A 19,544-nucleotide genomic window follows, 5' to 3' on the forward strand; every position below is an offset into this window, starting at 1 on the left:
GCTGTCCTGAATGCAGCGCAGAGGATACTGAGGGAAGAGGTCATCGGTTACAGACTCCACACTGCCACCGCCAGACTGGAGCTACAAGCTAGGCAAGTGGAATGCCTGTAAGGATGCTGCCCAGCTAAAGGCCAATATAGGGGTTGCTATTACTACTGGGGCCACTATGGGAGACACTGATACCACTGGGGCCACGATGGGAGACCCCATTACTATTGGGGTCACTATTGGGGACCCTATTACTATACAGTCTTACAATTATAAGCGTCCCTTTGACGGCAACCATAAGGCTGATGTGGCCCTCGTTGAAAAGGCGGTTAACCCCCTGCACAACAGACTGAGACTCTTGTCAAAACTACAGGACAGACGGAGAGAAACCAAGAAATTGCAAGAGTAAAGCAAGCCGTGGCACACTTAGCTACCACACGGAGCTTTTTAATAGCTTTTCTTTGCATATTTGCCTAAATGCATAAAAACAGATTATGGGCACAATTGCTTCATTTAATTTAGCAGTAAAGCACCTGAAGTTCATGAAATGAACGATCCTTCCAGTAGTACAGTTGCAGTTTTCTACGAACAGCCACACACATCTTTAGTGTTTCTTCGCCGGCCTTAGTGTGCTGGAAAAAAAAAAAAAAAAAAAAGAACATAAGTGGCAATACTAAAAGGGGTTATTCATGCAAAAAAAAAAAAAAAAAAAAAAAAAGGACTCATTTGGACAACAGGTGCCTCCGTCTCGGGTTCATGTTGCCTGTAGTTCGGTCAGCATGAATCTGATGACAGAATCACTATAACCAACTTACAGTTATCATGCAATATGGGGAGGAAGAAAGACCTTTCTGAAATGAGAAGCTAGAAATAGTCCAATGTATTGCAAAAGGCATGAAAACAATTGATATTTTAATAGAAACTGAAGATAAATAATTGAGCTGTGAAAAGATGCAAGTGATTCACAGCGAGGACAAATGATCTGACAAAAGGCTTAATAAGGAAAGTTTCTGCCAGACAAATTATTATTATTAAAAAAGGGCAGCTGTAAAAAATGCCACCGATGAGCAGCAAAACAAGATTTTTGTTACTTACCGTAGAATCCATTTCTCCTCTTGTTCATTGGGGGACACCGCACTCAGCCAATGAGACAAGAAATGGATTTTATGGCAAGTAACCAAATCTAGTTCTCGTTGGTGTTATTGGGGGACACAGCAAGACCGTTGGATGTTCCAAAGCAGTTCTCAAGGGATGGGTAAAAGAGAAGGAGAGTGTGGTCAGTAAGCTGGCACCCACTGAGCCATGTGACCAACAACAAAATGCATTAAGTAGCATTCAGAAAAAACATGTAGCCTTGGAAGTGTCCTTCACCAAGGTGGATGAAGCCCTTATCGATAGAGCGATACCATTCCATTTGACAAAAAATGCTCTCTACCAAAAGGGGAAGATGCCCTTGGTCTTCGGGGGCTATGCACTGCCAAAAACCAAATGAGGACAGACAGAAGAACAGTGTACCAGAACATAGAAGCTGATGAGAGGAGAGGTTGGGTGGGTTACGTGTGCAAGCAGCTTCATGAAACAAATCTACCCAAGGCATACCTGCAGTGTGAGATGGTAATATTTGTTTAAAAAGGTGGGTCCCTGGGAGAAAGAGAATCTAATAGTCTTGACAAAACTGCCGTTATGGAAGATAGTACTGTATCTGTCTGCATAGGATTACGTGCACGGCAGCGTGGACCAGCAGAAATTCCACGCGGAATCGCCATCCGTGGGCACTGGGCCTTAGAAGGTATGAGGATACAGGGGCCTGATAGCTGCATTTGCCATCATGACCAACACCATATCCAGCTGTCATGCATTGCCTCCAACAATGGAAATGATTAATGAGAGAGCTTGGTGCATGCCATAACTGCATAATCGTGATTGATGCAGAGTGTCACAGCACTACAGTTACTCGGAAGGAGTTAATGAAGCAAACGCTTGCCATGATTGCATAGTCATGAATCATACAGGATGTCACCATCGTAGAATTACTCCTCCCACGAAAGGAAGTAATGAGGCAGGTTTAAAGCTTGCAATAACTGCCTAGTCATGTCACATACAGAGACTCACGGTATTGCAATAACTCCTATGGAAGAGGGTAATAAGGTGGCAGATGCACACCAACACTGCGCAGCTATAAGAGGCATAGTCTCACCGAGAAAGAATTACTCCTCCTGCGGTGAGGAGGTAAAATGCACCCGTAGCAGCTTCACCGCCATGCTAATTACAGTGGAACCTGTGTCCCAAGACAGTGGTTTTTCTCACTAAAGCATGGAGGATAGATGAGGCTTACCATGTACTGGATTCACTTCATTCACAATTGATGCGAGTAGGGTGGACTGGTGCATCACCCAGAGAAACATGCTAGGCACGAGCTTGGCAAAGACAGTGCGATACCATCAAGGGCAATGAGCCCACCCACTTCGGATGAGGGCCCGGCGGGGGCCAAGTAAGAGGTCTCATTAGAACACCAAGGACAGAGCTTACCCTGTCTAAGGCCGCCTGCACACGGGCGGAAATCCCGCGGCGGGATTTCCCGCAGGATTTCCGCCACTGAAAGCCTGCATAGGAGTGCATTACAATACGCACTCCTATGCAGACGGCCGCGGCATGTCCTATTTCTGTGCGGGTCACTCACCCAGCCGCCGGCTCCGGTCTGCGCATGCGCCGGCTGCCTGTCAGCCGGCACATGAAAGAGCCGGGGCCGCCGGGCGTGGGCGAGTACGCGCTCCTGCCTGCAGGCGCTCGGGTCGGGTCCCGCGGCGAGAATTCTCGCCGCCGGATCCAACCCGCCCGTCTGCAGGCGGCCTAAGACAAGAGATCAGGAAGCACATGAATGGCTGCTGGAGAGCTGCAGAGACTGTTCCTGTGGACACTGCTGAAGGAGGCTGTCAGTATTGGGACATCTGGGACTCCATTTGAGATGGCCATTTCTCTATGGTAGGCGGCTGTGAGAGCAGTTAACTAGGGAGAGGGAAAAACCTGAAGGTGAGGGAGCAGGACCTGGCTAACAGCCTATGTACTTCAGGGAGGAAGTCCCACCCCTCCAGCACACCAACAGGAAGTCCCACCCTCCAGCTTCAGCCTGTGTAGGCCTGAGAAACCAGGACTTAAATTGTAAGTGCAGGCCTACAGGTCAAAGTGCTGCTATCTCTAAAAAGAGCCCTGGAGGAAGGAAAGTGGCAGGAGAGGAGTCATTTTCTCAGCACAGGTGTGGGAAAGAGGGGAGGCCATGGTAGGGTCATGCCCTAAAGAGTTGGAGGAGGATGCCAAGGAAGATGACCCAGAGAGATACCCAGGACGTAAGGAAACACTAAGGCTGCCTGTCCACGGGCGTTGCATTTTACCACAGCGGATTTCCGACGTGGGAGAACACTAAAGTCACCCCAAATTTCCATGATGAACCATTATGATAGGTTCATCAGGGAAAACCGCGGCATGGCATGACTTTTTATATGAGAGTGGAAAATCGCAGCGGATTTCCGCTCATGTACATCGGGCTGCGCTTTCCATAGTTATCCTATGGAAAGCGCTTCATGTGTTACCCGCAGGCAGATTATCGCCGCGGATAATGCAATGATATGTCGCCCGTGGACAGGAGGCCTAAAAGACCCCAAAAAGGGGTCTGTGGTAATGCTGTGGTAAATATTGATCATGATCCTACAAGTACTCAGGGCAGTGCCAATGAGATCATTTTAATGGCTATATTCTGTCATGACGTGGGAAATAGCACCCTCTCGGATGGATATATCCATCATCCGACCTTCAGTGATAAAAAAAAAAACAATTCTGCCATGTCATAGACACATGTTGGAAGTTCTGTTCCTTGGTGGTAGGTATTGAAACCTTCAACAATCACTGAGACGAAGAGGCAGAAGTGCTAAAATGAGCTTTGTGCACCTATTGCTGTGATTGCTTTTTTTTGCCCAACCTTGGCATATGTTCTAAACAAAAAGCCCTGTTGTATACAACTATGTGTCAGTTTTATGCCTTTAGAATGTAAAAGAAATTCAAAGTATAAGTTCCTTTGTAAGATACCCCAGACAAGGATAGTTGAAAATAATAGTTACCACAATATTGTACCATCCAGAAAATATATAAACGAATGGAAAACAGCTCTAATGGAGTTCAAAGTTTCCAGTTTTGCTCTTGGTTTGCCTTATTAAAGTGGATAGATCTGCTGTAGGATATGTCTGAATACTGTTTCCAGGTATTAAAATTTAGTCTCCTGCCAGAAAGCTCAATGGTGACCTAAAACACTATGTGAAATTAGCCTTAAAGGGGTTGTCCCGAGGCAGCAAGTGGGTCTGTACACTTCTGCATGGCCATAATAATGCACTTTGTAATGTACATTGTGCATTAATTATGAGCCATGCAGAAGTTATAAAAAGTTTTATACTTACCTGTTCCGTTGCTGGCGTCCTCGTCTCCATGGTGCCGACTAATTTTCGCCCTCCGATGGCCAAATTAGCCGCGCTTGCGCAGTCCGGGTCTTCTGCAGTCTTCTATGGGGCTCCGTGTAGCTCCGTGTAGCTCCGCCCCGTCACGTGCCGATTCCAGCCAATCAGGAGGCTGGAATCGGCAGTGGACCGCACAGAAGAGCTGCGGTCCACGGAGGAAGAGGCCATCTTCAGCGGTGAGTAGAGAAGTCACCGGAGCGCGGGGATTCAGGTAAGCGCTCCGGTGAGCTTTCTTTACCTCCCTGCATCGGGGTTGTCTCGCGCCGAACGGGGGGGGGGTTGAAAAAAAAAAAAACCCGTTTCGGCGCGGGACAACCCCTTTAAGCCCCATTAACACACAAAGATGATCGGCCAAAATTCATTCAAATGAAAGATTGAGTGACAGTTTTGAGCGATCATTTTGCATAAACTACTTAGTAGATTAGCTTCATTTGCTTTAAGCAGATAACAGCTGGAGGCCTATTATCTGCTTTCAGCTCCATTGTTCTCCAGCAGGACAGCAGCTGAAACAATGCTATCAGCCAGCAGGATGTATCCAAGGGTTCAGATGTCTCTTCAGAAATAATATCTTCTCTAATCTCACTATAGACAATCTGGTTCAAGTTTTACAGAGAATATAAACAAGTCTAATTGAAGTGGGCATGGCTTCTGCTTATTTTAAGTGATGCACTCAGTGCTTTGATTAGATCTCCAGGGCAAGTTCCTGGGCACATGACTATGCAAACTGCAGCATTTGTTTCACAAAAGCAAACTATATGATTTATCTACAGGACTGTAGAGAAGAAACTGATATTATATTATTAATGAACTCTCATGGGAGAAAGCCATTCTCCTGAGCAGATGAACACTACTGAGATAAAGATCTGAATGTGTAGCATGCCTTCACACAGGATGTATTCACTGCTGACTTTCCATAGCAGCAAATCTGTACCTAAATGATATAAATTTTGCTGCTGTGCATTTCAAAAGCTGAAAACTGCTGTCACAATCCGCACGCTGCACGACATGCTGCAGAGATTTAAAATCCACAGCGTATTACAAATATTCAGCAGATTCTGCATGGAATTTTTCATCTCCATGTGGACGATATTTTCTAAATCTTCCCCACATGGCTTCTACTGTAAATGCTGCAGATTGACTGTTTTGATGTGGAAATCCTGCATTTCCATCCTGTGTAACCACACCCTTTAACCCATTAAGGACCAGGCACAGTAAATTTACGGTGCCTGGTCCTGGGCTTAAAGAACCGCTGATAGTAAAATTACGGCAGCGCTTTAAGCCTCCTGTTAATGACAGCTGATAACCCGGAGGAGCTAAAGATTCGGGTGCTGGTGGGGGAGAGTGGTGAGTTGCGGGAGTGAGCAGGGGGGAGAGAGTGAGAGAGAGATCCCCCCCCTCCCTCCCCGCCAGCACCCGAATCTTTTGAGACGAGCTGGCAGGTATTCGAATAAGGCACTACTCGCTCGAGTAGTTTGCCTTAGCGAGTACGCTCACTCATCTCTAGTGTGTGGTCCTTAAGGTACAAAACAGCCTGGTCCTTAACCCTTTCGAATCCAATGTCGGGTCTGCCCCGACATAATCATTTCCCTCCATAGCTCCGATGTCGGGACAGGCCCGACACTGCACTGCAAGAGTGGATCTGCACCCGATCATCAGACACATCGGGTGCAGATGCACTCCTGCACTGATCCTCATCAAGCACGCCCCCAGGAGAAGGCAGAAAGGGTTTTTAACCCTTTCTGCCTTCTCCTTTACACATTACATAGCGCTCAATTAGCGCTATGTAATACACATAGATTCCGGCCGGCGATCATGTGACCGCCGGTGTTACCTGACACCCCAGCGGTCAAATGAACGCCGATCCGGGAGCCTGTAACGTGAGGGGACCTGCTTACCTGTCCGGCGTCTTCCGCATTCTCCCTTCTGCCTCCCAGCCCGGCGATCATGTGACCACTGGGTGCCACCTGATCGCCGAGCCGAGAGGCAGAAGGGAGAATGCGGAAGACGCTGGACAGGTAAGCAGGTCCCTCCACGGTGCAGTGAGCACCTGCACCCTCCTGAACTCTGTCAGTTCAGGAGGGTGAAGGGAAAATGTATTTTTTCTCATCCATTCTCCCCAGCTCCAATTTATTTGGAGCTGGGGAGAATGGATGAGAAAAAATAAATGAATTGGAAAGGGTTAAGGGGTTAAGTGACTTGTGGCTTTCAGGAGAAAAAAAAAAAATTGCAAAATCTAAACTAAAGCGTAAAGCTATCTCACCTGCAAATCGCAAGACAGTAAAGATGCTCCTTTTGCCTTTGAAATAGTGGTCATAAGCTGGAAGGTGAGCAAGTCATGGACGCATACATTGTTATCTATGTGGTGAAAAAAAAAAAAAAAAAGACAAAAAAAGAAACAACATTTCAGAATTCAGTTAGCAAAACTTGCCTATGATCACAAATTATTTCATAATACACAACTCACCGAGCAAACTGACAAGGATCTTGAACTGAGGAACAACATGAATCTGGGAAAAGAACAGATAACATAAATACCAGAGCAACCAACCCCTCGTTATATGCTCTATTAGGGCGTACAGATATCAGGTCTCTCCTTTTAATCCGAGAACTTGTGCAAAGAACGGCTCCAGCTCTCAATGACCCATTGTGACTCGGTATTAATTTTTTTGAACCACAGTTTTCTCCGTGACAACTGATTGTTAGGGGGTTTCGGCTGCTGACCCCTGACAACCAGATGGTTGCCAGAGATGTCTAATGAAGAAAAATTTTAAGTTTAACCTCTCACCTGCTGAATCTTCTTAGCAAAGTTCTTATTGGATTTTTCTAGCGTTACCTCAAACTGGTTACAACCTAAAAAATAAAAGAAATGCATAGTTTATATTCTAGAAAAGCTCTACAAATTAAAAGGGGTTGTCCAGCTGTAAAACTATTGATGGCCTATCTGCAGGATAGGTCATCAATAGTAGATTCGCTGTTACCAAAGACCCCCAATCAATCAGCTGTTGGATGTGCCTGTGCACTGTACGAAGCGCACAGCTCCATTTACACTACATTGGCCAGGCCTAGTATTGCATCCCAGCTCATGCTGAAGTGAGTGGGAACCTACAATACCAAATCTGGCCACTGCAGTGGGAACAGAGCAATTTGCTTCCTGTATCAATCAGCTCATTGTATGAACACGCTAACCCAGCAAGCAGCGGTGGGGATCCCAGATGGCAGACCCTCCACCAATCTATTATCGATGGCCTATCCTGCTGATAGGCCATCAATAGTTTACAACTGGACAACCCCTTTAAACTGGGTTTTTCTACTGCATGACAGCATTTTCTTAGGACAGTATGGCAACAATGAAAATAGATTTCACATTACAGGTTTACTACAAACCTAGAATACAGGTAAAGAGTGGTTTCACACCTGCTGTTTGGGAGAGCAGGAAAGGGGAATCCCCAAGGATGACCGGTTCCGTCTCTGGACAGAACCTTACAGCGCCGGGCAGACTCCGTTGACTATGATGGAGTCCGTCCGTTTGCCTTCCAGCTGCCTAGCTTTTGGACAGAAAAAAAAAAAGCGCTGCATGCAGCAATTTTTCTTCTGGTAATTTCAGCTGGATCTGCGACAGAACCTCCGGCCAGAGATTCCAATGCAGATGTGAAATTGGCCTAAATCTAGTTGCTAAACATTAAGTCTTGTCTGGCTATTGACCAATGTCTAGTTCTTGTCACAAAATAAAAAGGACTCAAGGTGTGGTGTTTTAACACTACCATCAAAATGCCACTTTAGAATAATGAGAAACCAAAAATACATAGTAACAAATAAAAAGTATAAAAAAATGTAAAAAGTTATGAGAACAAGGTATCATATGAAAAACCAAGGAAAGGAAAGGAGAGGGGGGGGGGGAAGGAATAGGCAATTTAAAAATCAAGAGTGCCCAGGACCTCTATCGGAGACAGATGCAAAATCAGTGCTTAGCCAGAGAATGCTTAAAGGGGTTCTCTCATTAGAAAACAAAAATTCTATACTATAGGAAGAGATGTAGTTTTTAATGGTACCATTTTAAGGTTCATATGACTTTTGGATTGCTTTTATTACAGTTTTTGGGAGACTAACAAAATAAAGAAATGATAAGTTAGGAATAAAAGGGTTGGGAATAGGAGAAAAACCAATGTGGCTCACTAAAGATGTAAGGGACACAAACAAACAACAAAAGCATTTAAAGGGGTTGTCTCACGCCGAAACGTTTTTTTTTTATTCAATAGGCCCCCCGTTCGGCGCGAGACAAACCCAAGGGATGGGTTAAAAAAAAAAAGTTTATTACTTACCCGAATCCCCACGCTGCGGCGACTTCTTTCTTTCTTTACCAAGATGGCCGCCGGGATCTTCACCCACGATGCACCTGTGCAGTCCATTGCCGATTCCAGCCTCCTGATTGGCTGGAATCGGCACACGTGACGGGGCGGAGCTACGAGGAGCAGCTCTCCGGCACGAGCGGCCCCATTCACCAGGGAGAAGACCGGACTGCGCAAGCGCGTCTAAAAACGCCAGAAGACAGCGAATTTAGACGGATCCATGGCGACGGGGACGCTAGCAACGGAGCAGGTAAGTGAATAACTTCTGTATGGCTCATAATTAATGCACGATGTATATTACAAAGTGCATTAATATGGCCATACAGAAGTGCTGAACCCCACTTGATTTCACGAGACAACCTCTTTAAGTTACTAAAACCAGAAGTAACCGGAAAAAACTAATTATGTAAAAAGAAAAGCAGCAAAGGTGAAGACAGAGAAAGTAAAACTAACCCTAAACTGTAATTCAATTATATAAATAGCAAAAAGATTGAAATGAAAAGTGTTACTTTAAAAAAGGATGAAAGAAGAATTGTACAAGGAAATGAGGAGAAAGCAAAATCTATTAAGTAGTTTTCTTTCACCAATGCATCCACTCAGGAACATTAAATGTCAGGTGAAATGCAGAGTGATAAAGTAAACTCTCCATTAAAGGGGTTGTCCCGCGAAACAAAGTGGGTCTATACACTTCTGTATGGCCATATTAATGCACTTTGTAATGTACATTGTGCATTAATTATGAGCCATACAGAAGTTATCAAAAGTTATTCACTTACCTGTTCCGTTGCTGGCGTCCTCGTCTCCATGGTGCCCGTCTAATTTTCAGCGTCTAATGGCCAAATTAGACGCGCTTGCGCAGTCCGGGTCTTCTCCTTTTCTCAATGGGGCTCCGTGTAGCTCCGCCCCATCACGTGCCGATTCCAGCCAATCAGGAGGCTGGAATTGGCAATGGACCGCACAGAAGCCCTGCGGTCCACCGAGGGAGAAGATCCTGGCGGCCATCTTCAGCAGGTAAGTAAGAAGTCACCGGAGCGCGGGGATTCAGGTAAGCGCTGTGCGGTGTTCTTTTTTAACCCCTGCATCGGGGTTGTCTCGCGCCGAATGGGGGGGGGGGGGGGGGTTTGGAAAAAAAAAAAACCCGTTTCGGCGCGGGACAACCCCTTTAAATGTAGCCAGTATAAAGGCCCATTTACACGGAGCATCAAAAATGCATTTACATTATCGCTCAAAAAAAAAAAAAAAAAGCACTCGTTTGAGCAATAATCGTTGCGTATAAACGCATGGCCATCGTGCCCTTTTTTTTAATGCACTGCTAGCCGATCAGTAAATTCAGGTCAACCACCATGGATAGTGCTTATAGCATTATTTCCCATAGGAGAATAAAGGAACTGAAAACAGATAAGAGCCCTTCGGCTAATAACTGCATTTAGGTAAAGGCTTAATTTGCATGCTAAATAGCTATTAAGTAGCTACTTAATAGTTTATGCAAAATGATCGCTCAAAGCTGTCACTTAAACTGTAGTTTGAGCGATCTTTGAGTGATCATCGCTCTGTGTAAATAATCCTTAACCCGGGAAGAAGTCCAGAGCTGCCTTAAGGCCTCATGCACATGGGCGCATTTTTTGCTGCGGAATCTGGGGCTGGCGTTCCACCTCCGGATTCCGCAGCAATAACCTTCCATAGCATGCTATGGAAAAATGATTCTTCATGCACACGAGCGGAAACCAATTCCGGTTTCCGCTCTCGGATAAAAAAAAAAAAACGCAGCATGCTCCATTTTTCGGCGGTTCCCACACAGACGATTTCCATTGTCAATTGTGGACGGGCTGCGGATTCCGCCAGGAAAACAGGAGTTTAAAAAAAAAACAGAAAAAACCTCTGTATTGAGGATGTGCGATGCTGAGCTGCGTGGATCATCCGCAGTACGGAGAAGCCGGAAAAAACAGGTCCGCGCGTACGCCGGCTAAACAGACAACAGGTACTCTGGATCACCAGCCATGGTCGGGGCCGGATTCCGTGCAGGATTCTGCAGGCGGAATCCAGACCTGCCGTGTGCATGAGGCCTAAAAAAGATTAAAAATTATATAAAATCACCCGGTCCTGATGGCATACACCCACAGGTTCTAAGGGAATTAAGTAAATGTTAATAATGATAAAAAAAGAGAAACCAAATAAATAAACAAAGCTCTTAAGTTCCAATGCACTCTGCTTCCACTTGGTCCCCGCATGCTTCAAGGCATAGCAAATCATAGTCCATTCAGGTTTCTGACTGCCGTGGTTAATCACTGGCCACAGAAGTATTAATGCTGGCTAAAATGAAAGCTGTAAGCATGTGCTGTTCCCATTTAAAATTGTTCTGTCTCAGAATTGTCTTCTAAACAACATCAAGATAGCAACTGCAGCTCTAATGTAGCATGAGAAAAAAGCCTGTAACATGAGCAGCAGGTAGAGCTGCAGGTTTAGGCCTCCATCACACAGGCGGCATGGCATCAGCGCAAGTAAATCACAGCAATTTTGCATTGCTGGCACGTGTGATATCGCTGCAATTCCTCACGGTGATACCGCGATTTTGTAGCGCTACAAAGTTGCATGTGGGTGGGGGCTTGAAATACAAACCCTACCCCAAAAATATGCCCTAGCTGCAGGGGAAAAAAAGTATACATCACCCTAGAAGCGCTGTCCAGGGTTCTGACGCAGCTTCTTCTCGGTCGTCCCTGGCAGTTATCTTCTTTATCTCTTCTGGCTGGAGATTGAAAAATCCCCGCCCCCTGGAAGCACTTGCTGTGATTGGCTGATGCGTAGCCAATCAGAGCCATTGCTCGATGAATGGCTGTGATTGGTTCATTAAGCGCTGGCTGTGATTGGCTAAGCATCAGCCAATCAGAGGCAGTGCTTCTAAGAGGCATGGATTTTTCAATCTCCGGCCAGAAGAGATGAAGAGAAAAAGTGACGGGGACAAGCTGCTGTGGTGTCGGACAGCGCTTTAAGGCTGGGTTCACACAGGGCGGATTTGCCGCGGTTTTGCCGCAGCAAATCCGCCCACGACCACTAATCTCGGGATTAGCCAGCCATGTGGATGAGATTTCTCAGAAATCTCGTCCACACGGGACGGCTAATCCGCTGCGGTAAGTCCGGTTGCAACCGCGGCGGCCGCAGCCGTGGTTTCAAAAGATGCAGCATGTCTATTTACTTTTTTTTTTGGTTCATTTTCGTCGCGGCCGCGCTCTCCTCTATGGGAGCGCCGGCCGCAACGGAAAAGCAAGCGGCCGGGCCGCTTCAAGGCTGCCGCAGCTTAAACCGCGGCGGTTCTCCCGGCGGACATCTCGCGGTTTTTGCTGCGGCCAAACCGCGAGATTTCCAACGGGAATCTGCCCTGTGTGAACCCAGCCTTAAGGTAATGTATACTATTTTTTTCTATTTTTCCCTGCAGCAGGGCTAAGTTTATGGCTTTTTTCAGCAGGATTTGCTACTGTCAAAGTCGCATCGAACCACATAAAACACGATTGGGATGCAACAGAGAGGAAGGCTCCAAAAGGGAAAATATGGGCCACAAAACTTCAGTCGCGGGCATATCGCCGGACCAGCGGGGTAATTCTGGCGGGATGTTGCATGCTACAAAACATTGCATGTGTGAATTAACCCATAGAAAAGCATGGGCTTCACATATATGTGAATTGTAGCAATGCAACAAAACCGTGCTACTTTGTCGTCCGTGTGAAGGAGGCCTTTTGCAGCTCGCACTTCAACTTGCTCTATCTCAGGCTATAAATAATGTGACAACTCACCTTGTTCCTTTTTGACTCTGTACAGTAATAAATGTCCCTGTTTAGTACCAACAAGAAGCCAGTCCTCTGAAAAAAAAAAAAAAAAGATTGTTTTTAAGGGCAAGCTTAATGGGCAGCTCTCTTTCAACTGTTTGCAAATAAAAAAAAAAATACACAAATTAACAAACAAGCACAACCATAAGGCCTCATGCCCACGGCCGGGTCGAATTCCGACTGCGAAATCTCACAGCAGAATCAGACCTGGTGACCCCCAGAGACCCACACTCACCTGTCCGAATCCGCAGCGAGTGTCTCGGCCGGCGAAGTGCAGGGCATGACGCGGATTCCCGAGATACTTCCGCAGTGCTCACTGCGGAAGTGCCGCAGGACGGACAGCTTCCATTGACTGCAATGGAAGCAGTCTCTGTGATTTTCCGCACAAAACAGAACATGCTACGATTCTTTCCCGCCAGCGGAAAATCACAGTTGATTTCCGCTTGTGGGCAGGGAAGAATCATTTAACATAGCATGTCTACGAATGGACATTTCTGGAGAATTTGCGGCGGGCTTCTGGCCCGTGAATTCCACAGCGAAAATCCGTCCGTCGGCATTGGGCCTTCCTAATATAACAGGCGATAACCACTTATTTACCAGTTACATGGATTGCTTTCGGAGCAACTTGAGGGAGAAATAGGAGGGAGATATTGGCCCCATAAAACCTAAACACTAAAACTCGATTATACAAAAGTATTCCTAAATTATCCCTGAGCGAAGTCCAATGTTTGTCACACATCTACAAATAACAAAGGCTTCAGAGAGAATACTTTGTGCCTAAAGGTGCTTCAGATGGAATGATTATCGTTAAAACGACCGAAAGTGGACGATAATCAGTCTAAATGCGAGCCACGGATGAACGCTGATCGCTCACTTTTTACTCATTCATTCCTTGCAGACATAAAACCCCCTTGTTGGTCGTTCACTTATCGTTTGGTTTAAACACCGATTGCTCCGTTATTTTCATTCGCTTATACAGTGAATGTGAAAGACTGAACGAACGTTTCTATTTTGAATGAGCCAACAATGCATCTGTCCGTCTAAACAGGCCGCATGAGCGTGAACAAGCTAGCGGTGATGTCAATTACTGGTTTGCTCAAACAACATTCGTCTCATCTAAAAGGACCCTTAGGCCTCCCTCACACAGTCGTTTCTTTCAGCGTTTAACGTTGGGTTTTCAGCGTCGCGCTAAACGCTGTCCAAGGCTCCCATTGATTTCAATATAGCTTCTCAGACATGCGCTTGATCGCGGCGCTTTCCAGTGCTGTGATTTTGAGTGGAGTCTGTTCTATTTTTTGCGTTTAGCCGCACTATTGTGTGCGAGCAGCTTTGGATGCAAAATACTTGCAGATGCAGCATGGTAATTATCGGGAAAACACAAGGCCTAGCGGCTGCCGCTATTGTTCATGCGGTATCAGCCCTAGCCATATAGAACATAGTCAAAAAAGCCCTAGCCAGACCAGGTATTTGGTCCATTTTATCTCAAGCAAACCTGATGCAACTAATGAAGCCCATCAGCAGTTGCATAAGGCGTGTTTGGGACAAGTGATTGCTCTTATTAGGCTGCTATTACACGAGTGCTTGTGGCAGCCCCTAGTGCTCATGGTCTCCCGACAATTGCCAGGCTGCCTAGCAAAGCACAAATCTTGCGCAATTTTGCCGCTCGTGTGAAGGCAGCCTGAGGACTTATTCACACAAACACATTACACAGACAAAATTTGCGCACGCAATACACAGTAAGAACCACCCAATGATTTTAATGTGTTTGGTCACATGCAATTTGTGTGTGTGCAGGTTGGTTGCGCAAGAAGAAAAAAAAAACAATGTAGTATGTCCTATATTCTTGTGTTTTGAGCATAAAAATAGCCGATATTTAAAGGAGATGTCCCGCGCCGAAACGGGTTTTTTTTTTTTTAAACCCCCCCCCCCCCCCCCCGTTCGGCGCGAGACAACCCCGATGCAGGGGTTAAAAAAACCACCCGCACAGCGCTTACCTGAATCGCGGCGGTCCGGCGTCTTCATACTCACCTGCTGAAGATGGCCGCCGGGATCCTCTGTCTTCATGGACCGCAGGGCTTCTGTGCGGTCCATTGCCGATTCCAGCCTCCTGATTGGCTGGAATCGGCACGTGACGGGGCGGAGCTACACGGAGCTACACGGAGCCCCATAGAGAAGAGGAGAAGACCCGGACTGCGCAAGCGCGGCTAATTTGGCCATCGGAGGGCGAAAATTAGTCGGCACCATGGAGACGAGGACGCCAGCAACGGAGCAGGTAAGTATAAAACTTTTTATAACTTCTGTATGGCTCATAATTAATGCACAATGTATATTACAAAGTGCATTAATATGGCCATACAGAAGTGTATAGACCCACTTGCTGCCTCGGGACAACCCCTTTAACTAAAATGAATTGCACATTGAAAGCAATGGCAGAATGCTTGCATGATTTTCTCTTTGTATGCAAATACAGAAAAATAATATGCGGGCACTTGCGCAAAGACACAACGTCCATGTGAAGCTGCTTCACACAGACCATAAATGCTGGGAAAGCCACGGTGAGATTTTTTTAAAAATCTCCTTCACATGGAGCAAATGTGGCGGCTGTGAATTTGCAGATTGTTTGGGTTTTCCATTGCAGACAGGCAGTCTAACCTTTCATACAGGCGGGATTAGGTTGCAGGATTGCCCGTGAGCTGCAGTAAACTCCACACCAAAAAAAGCAAGCTGTGGATTTCCATGCAGAGTTGCATAGCTCAGCATATTGCAGTGCGTCCTGGTGAGCTAATTCCACACGTTAAAGGTCCTTAAGGCCGGTCACGCACGGACGGGTTGGATTCTGCATGCGGAAGCCTGCAGCGGAATCCAGCTCTGACCGTGGCTGGCGACCCTGCGTACCTCTCATTTCTTTACTGCAGATGACCGCGGATGCTCGCCTTCGGACATGTGTAGTAGAGATTAAAATTATATATTATATATATATTAGTCTTTCTCGCACCATTGCTAGGCAATAATGTGGTTACCTGCGGCCTATCAGCAACGTCAATTGCGGATTGGATGGCTTTCACTGACTTCAGAACAAGCTGCGATTTAAAATGCGCACACAGAAATCCCAATTGTATCCAATATGCGAATGTTCTATTCTTTCAATGTCTATGGAATACCGCGGATCGTCCGTGTAGGTGTCGATGGTGAAATCCACAATAGGAATCCGGTTGAGTGACCGGCTCCAGATTCTGCAGCAAATACTGCCCATAGCCTCCAATGAAGAACCGCTGCTTACTGCACACGAGCGGAAATCAAGTGCAAATTTCGCTCGCGGCAGAAAAAAAAATTGGCGCATGCTCCATTTCTGTGCGTTTTTCACCTAGATGGTTTCCACTGTCAGGCAATGGAAGCTATCCGTCTTGAGGCCCTTCCGCAATCACTGCAATAAAGTCATGGATCACCCAGTTATGGTGCAACATAATCTGCACTGTGCATGCGCGGCAGGCGGCGTTTCCGCAGTACAGATAAAGAATGATCCGGCAGGTAAACAGGGTCAGATACCGCATGCCAGATCCAACCCAGTCATCTGCAGGAGGCCTTAAAGGAGATGTCCCGCGGCAGCAAGTGGGTCTATACACTTCTGTATGGCCATAATAATGCACTTTGTAATGTACATTGTGCATTAATTATGAGCCATACAGAAGTTATAAAAAGTTTTATACTTACCTGCTCCGTTGCTAGCGTCCTCGTCTCCATGGTGCCGACTAATTTTCGCCCTCCGATGGCCAAATTAGCCGCGCTTGCGCAGTCCGGGTCTTCTGCTTTCTTCTATGGAGCCGCTCGTGCCAGAGAGCGGCTCCGTGTAGCTCCGCCCCGTCACGTGCCGATTCCAGCCAATCAGGAGGCTGGAATCGGCAGTGGACCGCACAGAAGAGCTGCGGTCCACGAAGGTAGAAGATCCCGGCGGCCATCTTCAGCGGTAAGTATTGAAGTCACCGGACCGCCGGGATTCAGGTAAGCGCTGTGCGGGTGGTTTTTTTAACCCCTGCATCGGGGTTGTCTCGCGCCGAACGGGGGGGGGGTTTAAAAAAAAAAAAACCCGTTTTGGCGCGGGACATCTCCTTTAAGAGTTCTTCTCGGAGAAGGGGGAGGTTGAATAATTCCAAGACTGCAGTAGTCATTAACGGCAGCATCTTGTGTTGAACTATTTAAGCGCCTCTTCACATCAGCGTTTTGGGCCTTTCGGTCTCTCTGTTCTGTTTTAAGAGCAGAAAAATGGAATTAAAACTGAAATGTTTTTATCCCACCGATTTCAGTGGGTTTTTAAAAACAAAAAAAAAAAAACGGAATGTTTTCAGTTTGCTTCCTTTCTGTTAGTTTGCTTTTATACTGAAGCAAGTAGTACAGCACACTGCGCTATATGTTCCTTAAAAAGACGGAAACATAACCGAAACGACCTGAAAGCCATCCTATATCGAAATCAATGGGAAAAAAACCCAGAAACCTTTATTTTCATTCCATTTCTTTGGTCCAAAAACTGAACCGATGGAACTGCAGCGGAAAGCCCTAATGCAAATATGAAAGCACCCTTATATCGCTGACATTAAAGACAAGGCTCACATGAGCGTAATTTAATTGCGCACTATGCACGCATAATAAGCGGGTGTATGGCGTCAGTAAAAGTACATGGGTTTTCATTGTTCCACTCACAGCTGCATAGATTTTTTGGCGTATATTACACACATAAAAAGGAACGCAGCACGTCCTTTTCTACAGCGTATTGCGCACATACGGCCCTATTGTTTTCTATGAGTGCGTTTGGAATACAGTGATGCGCGATTACATTGTGCGTGTACGATGCTTTATTTTTACACAAGTTGCTAGGATATGAGAAGTAAAGAAAAAAAAAAAAAAAAAGACCCAGGAAGCCGCTGCAGGTCAGCGTGCGTAAAATATGCAGGCATATGCGAGCAAAACCGCGCGGACATCTGATCCCCCACACAAGTAAACCGCTGCCCATTTACGCAGCGTTTCACGATGCGGTCGTGTGAGCGATCACATCTGCATCGTGCAGAGCCTTCAGTACTGATCCGGCACAAAATGTCAGTCAAAACAGCCGCATGTTGCGCTACTTGGTCCGGCAAATTGCCGAGGAGCGTGACAGAAACCCCGACGGGCGCCATTATAACTGACGGGGTCTGTCTTGAGCCGCTCACGCCAGACGGCACCTCAGTTTATGTTTCTGTCTTATTCTTACACGCGGGCAGCTGTTTCCCCCACTCCCCAAAAAAAAATGACCTCAAAAAAACCCTTTTACCAGCTTTCCGATACCCGCCATACTGGTACGGCTCACGTCCGTGTACGGAGCGGGCTTGGGGGGTGAAGAGTCGCTGGTCTGCATTGCCTGAGCAGCAGCGCCACGCTCACTACAGGCACCGGGTGACAGGCTGGGGGGTGAGGGGGGCGCTGCGTCTGCTGACCTCCGTACAGACATGCAGACCGTTTCAGTCACAATTTGCATTAATACAGATTTTTATTCTGTTTTGAATGCAGAAATGATGTGACATTTTCCACTATGCGGCATTAGTCGTGTGAAGTTAGTCGTAAGTGTCCAACATCTTTATCACAGGGTCTGCCAGTAATGCCCCCAGCACTCTGCCCTGCGGTACTGGTAATGCCCCCCCTCACTCACTCTACCCTAAGGTACCGGTCATGCCCCAGTGCCCCCGCACTTACCCCAGGCGGCTACACATTCTATAGTAATGTCTCCGGCACTCTGCCCCGAGGTACCAGTAATGCCCCAGTGCCCCCGCACTTACCCCAGGCGGCCACACACTATACTAATGCCCCCAGAACTCTGCCCCGAGGTACCAGTAATGCCCCAGTGCCTTGCACTTACCCCAGGCGGCCACACACTATACTAATGCCCCCAGAACTCTGCCCTAGGGTACTGGTAATGCCCCAGTGCCCCCACACTTACCCCAGGCAGCCACACATTCTATAGTAGTGCCCCCTGCACTCTGCCCTGGGGTACCAGTAATGCCTCAGTGCCCCCGCACTTACCCCAGGCGGCCACACACTCTATAGTAATTCCCCGAGCACTCTGCCCCGAGGTACCAGTAATGCCCCAGTGCACCAGCACTTATCCCAGACTGCCACACACTATTCTAAAGCCCCCAGCACTCTGCCCTGAGGTACCAGTAATGCCCCAATGCCCCCGCACTTACCCCAGGCGGCCACACACTATACTATTGCCCCCAGCACTCTGCCCTGAGGTACCAGTAATGCCCCAGTGCCCCCGCACTTACCCCAGGCGGCTACACACTCTATCTGCAGCGGCAGCTTCTCCAGGATCAGCACCTGCTCAAAGGCGTCGTGCATGTCTGCGGCCTACCGCCCGCCACCCCGCGGCATCAGCTGGACGGGGCGCCCGGGAGACTCTACAGGACAAGGAGGACTACAAGACGCCACAGCGGCCGGCGGGGAGGCCTCCCAGTACACAGCGGCTTCTTCCTGGTAGCAGGCCACTCCCATAGGAGGCCGTTGTGTACGAGGCTGCTGCCATCAGCACGTATCATCCAGCAGTGTGTGGGGATACGGCGGCCAGGATATACAGTTATCATGCGCTGCCGGGCTGACAGCCACACGGCGTTATACGGCACTGTCCACCGGGCAGTTACCGTGAGGATTACTGGGGAGGGCTGCGGGGTTGTCAGTTATCATGTATCACTTCACAGTATGCGGCTCATGTTATCCTGCCAGGGCCGCCACTTTGTCATCAAAACATACCGGGCAAGGTGGAAGGGGGAGTGGCTTAGGGCGTGGTTAGGGTGTGCCACAACATAGGATTGTACCTCCTTTATTCCAGGGACCCCTATGATAACCGTGCCCCCTCTTAGTGGCCT

At 47.3% G+C, this 19,544-nt stretch overlaps 1 protein-coding gene across 1 annotated transcript in view; it reads right to left on the reverse strand.

Annotated features, from left to right (window-relative positions):
• The window catches only part of VPS39 (VPS39 subunit of HOPS complex), a 76,320-nt gene extending 57,154 nt beyond the window's left edge, over positions 1–19,166 (reverse strand). Inside the window, exons 1-6 of the mRNA XM_066608541.1 lie at positions 18,948–19,166; positions 12,622–12,687; positions 7,276–7,340; positions 6,955–6,997; positions 6,751–6,845; positions 522–620 (exon numbers count right to left, since the gene is read on the reverse strand). Of these exons, the coding sequence (XP_066464638.1) occupies positions 522–620; positions 6,751–6,845; positions 6,955–6,997; positions 7,276–7,340; positions 12,622–12,687; positions 18,948–19,020 (441 nt within the window). The 5' untranslated portion in view covers positions 19,021–19,166. The remainder of the gene's footprint in view (positions 1–521; positions 621–6,750; positions 6,846–6,954; positions 6,998–7,275; positions 7,341–12,621; positions 12,688–18,947) is intronic.
• Between the last annotated feature and the right edge of the window lie 378 nt (positions 19,167–19,544).

The sequence above is a fragment of the Eleutherodactylus coqui genome, chromosome 6, assembly GCF_035609145.1.
Source record: "Eleutherodactylus coqui strain aEleCoq1 chromosome 6, aEleCoq1.hap1, whole genome shotgun sequence".
NCBI lineage: Eukaryota > Metazoa > Chordata > Amphibia > Anura > Eleutherodactylidae > Eleutherodactylus > Eleutherodactylus coqui.